The 5,372-nt window shown below is 42.9% G+C and overlaps 1 protein-coding gene across 1 annotated transcript; it reads left to right on the forward strand.

Annotated features, from left to right (window-relative positions):
- Positions 1 to 301: 301 nt before the first annotated feature.
- Positions 302 to 1,834, forward strand: LOC310965716 (G-protein coupled receptor 22-like; the record flags this gene model as incomplete). Its single annotated transcript, XM_083939458.1, has 1 exon — positions 302 to 1,834. The coding sequence occupies one exon, from the start codon at positions 302 to 304 to the stop codon at positions 1,832 to 1,834; it is 1,533 nt and encodes a 510-aa protein (XP_083795584.1).
- Positions 1,835 to 5,372: the final 3,538 nt, after the last annotated feature.

Consider the following 5,372-nt stretch of genomic DNA (forward strand, 5'->3'; position numbering starts at 1 on the left):
GATAGATAGATAGATAGATAGAAGGATAGATAGGTGGATAGATAGGTAGATAGATGACCTCTGTATTATGACTTTTCTGTCCAAAGAAATGTTGAGATGTCCGACATGCTATGAGAGAAAAGATGTGTTTTGATTTTTTTCCTCTGCAGTTCACTTCTGATCTGTTTGGATTGTGTTCTTGTCCCCCCAGGGCTGTCGCCCAGCTGTTATTCATCCCTGCATTATGGATGCTCAGCCTGGTGCATCATGGGAGCTCATCAACGGTTTGACAGATACGATGTATGAGGGCTGAGAGGTCGTCATGGAGACTGACAGCTACACTTCAGGCATCGCCACCACTGACTGGGCGGGGTCAGTTGCCAGCCTGGAAAGAATGGGAGTCCTTCAGGAGCAGGGAGGAGAGGGCTTGCCCAGCAGCCCGGCATCCTGGTACACGCCATACTCGCTGGGCTTCCAAGTGTCTCTCACTGCCTTCCTCATGCTTGAGCTTGTGCTGGGTTTCAGCAGCAACCTAACAGTGCTGGTGCTCTACTGCTCTCAATCTAATTTAGTGGACTCAGTGAGCAATATGGTGACTGTGAATCTGCATGTACTGGATGTGGCAGTGTGTGTGCTGTGTCTGCCCCTCACTTTGGTGGTTGTGCTGCTGCCCCCAGGACCGAACTTGGCCCTGCTCTGCTGCTTCCACGAGGCCTGTGTAACCTTTGCCAGCATAGCTACAGCCATCAACATCCTGGTTATCAGCTTGGACCGATATGACATCTCAGTGCGGCCGGCCAACAGGCTGCTGACCACACATAGAGCAACTCTGCTCCTGGCTGCTGTTTGGGTCACCTCAGTAGCTGTGTTTTTTATCCCATTCTTGGAGGTGCAGTGGGCCAGTGACGAAGGAGCAGAGGAGATAGGGCAGGTGACACCCTTGTCGTTGTCCTCACATGGTATTAGCGCCACTGTTGTGCCAGCGTGGCGTAACCAGACACTGTTGTGTGTTGGGGGGCAGGGCTTCCACACAGGCCTGCCTATGTATTACCATCTTATCCTGCAGGTACCCATCTTCTTCACGACAGTAGCAGTCATGCTGTTCACCTACTCCAGAATACTGAGGGCTTTAAACATCCGCATTGGCTCCCACATGAAAAAGGGCCAGAGGTTCAGAGGGCCCCACAAGAGGCAGAAAAAAAAGAATGCGGCGCTGAGAATAAATAACAGTGGAGGGGTAGGAGGGGAGCAGTGCACCACAGATGGCACCAAACAGCTCAGCCACCCTCCCCTCATCCCTTCACCCTCCCCCACCCCAACAGCTACCTCCCCCCCCGCCCTGTCCTCTTCCGCCCCACTCATCACCTCTGATACAGGCGCTGCGACTGCCATGCCCACCACCATGGGCGTCCAGGCCTCAGTGTCGGCCATCATTGCCCTGAGACGGGCAGTACGGCGACACCGGGATCGGCGTGAGCGACAGAGGCGGGTGTTCAAGATGTCCCTAATTATTATCACCACCTTCCTGGGTTGTTGGGCTCCCCTCTCTGTGACCAACCTGCTAATCCTGGGCATAGGTCCCAGTGACGCCCTGGTCAGCCTACGTCTCTGGTTCTTAGCCCTGGCCTACGGCACAACCGTCTCCCACCCTCTGCTCTATGCCTTCACACGACAGAAACTGCGCCGTGCCTTCCGTGCTAAGGTAAAGAAGAGGGTGGTGTCCCTGCTCCAGGTAGACCCTTCACCTGGGGGCACTGTCATACACAACTCCTGGGTGGAGAACAGAAAAACCAGCCGGAAGGTACGGCTGGAAGCAAGCGATGGTACTGACCGCTGCCTGGCAGAGGTCCTGTGAGACTGACACTGATGGGCCGGGCTACTATAATTAAAAACCAGAATAAAGTCACAGGTGTGCTCCATAATGAAACTCATTGGTGTGTGAAGCCAGTCTAAGAGATGTGCAAAACACATTTCCACCTCTGGGAGTTGACATAATGTAACCACCAGCAGCAAACTCATGCTAAACACAGCTAACAGTCAATTCAGTCAGCAGTGAGAGCAGGGTGCTGGCATCACTGTGGTGCACACAGCCTCTGCAGCTGAAGAAAGTCATACAACCACAACAACTCACTAGTATATATAATTTGCACTCGGTCAAATAGTGAAGTCTGTTTACATATGTAGTTGAATGATAGAGCGTTCTCTTAGTGGTGCTTATCTAACTGCTCCAAAGAATGTGTTTAGCCTGCAGATGATCTGATCTGCCACCCACTCAAATGCTCTAAGGCAGCTTTAAACAAATGTTGATACATTTGGAAGAAATGAATACTTAAAAAAAATCATTGAATGTCTTTAATATTGCTTTCTGTCTTAGTCCTGCTCTGATGGTACAATGTGTATTCTGAATTAAAAGGGGCACATGATGGTTATTCACAAGCAAAGACACAATGATGATATGATGAGGTGTAAATTTGTCAGGGTTTTGATTTAGTATAAGTGTAATTAAACATTAATCAATGTTACAGTGTAGATTCAAAATCTTAAAGCACTCTTTTGCTCCCAAAATGTGTATCAAATTGTGTAAAGTCTAGTTGATGTTTTGCACATATCCTACTGCTTGGAGAAGGTTAGCAAATTGATTAAAGATACAGTTTAACATTTTTGGGAAATATGAAGAAATATGAAGCTACAACCAAGGGTTGGTTAAAAAATGTGGAAAATGTTATACGACATGTTACCCACGGACAGAGCCTCACTAGTTACCCCCCCCCCCCCCCCCCCTCGTTTCAACTCTTTATGCTAACCTAAGCTGCTTACTGTAAGTTCATATTTGGGGTACAGACCTGAGAAAGCATTCAAACTTCTCATCTAACTCTCAGCAAGAAAGTGAACAAGCTTCTTTCCCAAAATGTCTAACTTGCCTTGTCAATTGATATTTGTGAACATGAGCTCCTCTCTGTCAAAGTCAGAAACCAGTGAAGTAAATCTCAAACTTCTGACGTCATCAAGGATAAAGACTGGAGCTTCTCCACGGAAAACAGCTGCCTCCAAAGTGTCATACTAACATGCTGTTTAGTTGGCTAAAACAGTATGTAAGATTTGTTCTTTTATGTCGGAAACCTTATTATGAAAAACATAGCATGAGAATTGTATATTATTCACTGGACACTGCACCTGCATATGTCACAATGTAGTGCAGACAACATTCAGGACGAGCGGACAGTGACTGAGGCATCTCTTTAACGTCAGTAACACTTCAGTTTACTCTTCATGTGAAAAATCAGTTATGTGGTCACCTGTGATCGACTACTTTCTTACCTTTCCCTGTAATTGAAGCGTTATCTGGCGATGCCGGTAGAGCTGGGGTTGGCTCAGGATGTGATGTGCTAATAAAGCTACATGCATCCTAAAGACAAGGCAAATGTATTTGCATAGCACAATTAAACAACAAGGTAATTCAAGTGATTTACATAAAACATTAAAAGCATTGGAAAGACACATATAAAATGACATTTAAAAACATTTGAAAAAGACATTCAAGTAGAATTATTAAAATTTTAGGAAAAGTGTTTGAAAACATATACAATGATATTTGAGTAATAAAAGGAAAATATAATTTAAAGCACTAATTGTCAATTAAGTATCATTTTCAAAGACATTTAATGGAAGTTACAGTGCAGTGCAGGAAGTTTAATAATAATTATTATGTTTACCGAAAAGCAGCAGGAAACAGAAAAGATTTATTCTGCAGTCAATTCTGAAAAAGAAAATGTTCCCAAACACGGTGTGTTCAGGGTGTTTGGGAACATTTCCCTGGGGTGCTCTCTGTCATCTGTAATATCTTTCATGATTGTCTAAGAAGCAGCTCCTCACTTTGTACTTGATGACGTCAAACATTTGGGTTTTAACTCTCTAGTTTTTGTATTTGGGAGAGTCATTCATGTTTACTAATATTTTTGGACTGTCTCACATCATAGGAATAACTTGTGTGAATTTTGAAAATGGCAGTGGTTCCACTTTAAGGTGTCCCTGTGGTTCATTTTGGGGTACTGGCACACTAAAGGCATGCAGCTCTATTTTGAAAAAGCATCCATCCACGTTGTAAATACTGACCAGCTGTAAATGTATTTCTTGTGAATTCTACCGTACAAGGCACTTGGTCTACAGTGATTATAGACTGACTTTTTTCTAGATTTAGAGGAGTGTTTCAGTTGCAGCTGGCTCGTCCAAACATGCGATCCCATGGGTCGACTGAACCTTTAATGTCAGGCCATCACAAGAGTAACTGTCACTACAGCCCACTGCTGACGGACTGTGAGCTTATAAATAAGACTTGTGTTTCCTGCTCTGATGCTGTACTCACACTGGGGCTCATACACTCTCTCACACACACACACACACACACACACACACACACACACACACACACACACACACACACACACACACACACACACACACACACACACACACACACACACACACACACACACACACACCTGATACATTTTTGAATGTAAACACATTAAAAAGATAAATCTATATATATAGAGAGAGATCTATATATATAGATGTGTGTATATATATATATATATATACCAAAAATATGCTATCTGTATAGATTTCCCCCACGGTGTTGTTTCTATGTGAATGTATGACCTGTTGAATTATATCAATAAATATGAAATACTGAGATCTGGATTTGTTTTCTTTGTCCTGTGCTCTTGACTTTGAATTATTGTATGCTGTCTGCTCTGTGCTTTTTAAATTTCAACATAAAAAATGTAATTTATACAAACAATATTTCTATCCAGAAAGCCCCTATCTATCTATCTATCTATCTATCTATCTATCTATCTATCTATCTATCTATCTATCTATCTATCTACCTATCTATCTATCTATCTATCTATCTATCTATCTAACTATCTATCTATCTATCTATCTATCTATCTATCTATCTATCTATCTATCTAGCTATCTATCTATCTATCTATCTATCTATCTATCTATCTATCTATCTATCTATCTATCTATCTATCTGTCTATCTGTCTATCTATCTATCTATCTATCTATCTATCTATCTAACTATCTATCTATCTATCTATCTATCTATCTATCTAGCTATCTATCTATCTATCTATCTATCTGGTCGCGATTGTAGCAGCAATAATAACCGCATTTTCCCTAATGAAGACCTTGAATTACAGCACAAGGTAACCTGCTGTGGGGGGAACAGCGTGATGACAATATACACCACTGTACATATAACTCACATGATTACTGCCTCGGTACAAGGAGGGACACAGTGATATATATCTGAGCTAAAGAGCAACAAGTCCATCTGGACACAAGCACACATTGTTGCCATAAATACACAATATTTATCTAT

Source organism: Echiichthys vipera, assembly GCF_963691815.1.
Source record: "Echiichthys vipera genome assembly, chromosome: X".
In the NCBI taxonomy this organism is placed as follows: Eukaryota; Metazoa; Chordata; class Actinopteri; order Perciformes; family Trachinidae; genus Echiichthys; species Echiichthys vipera.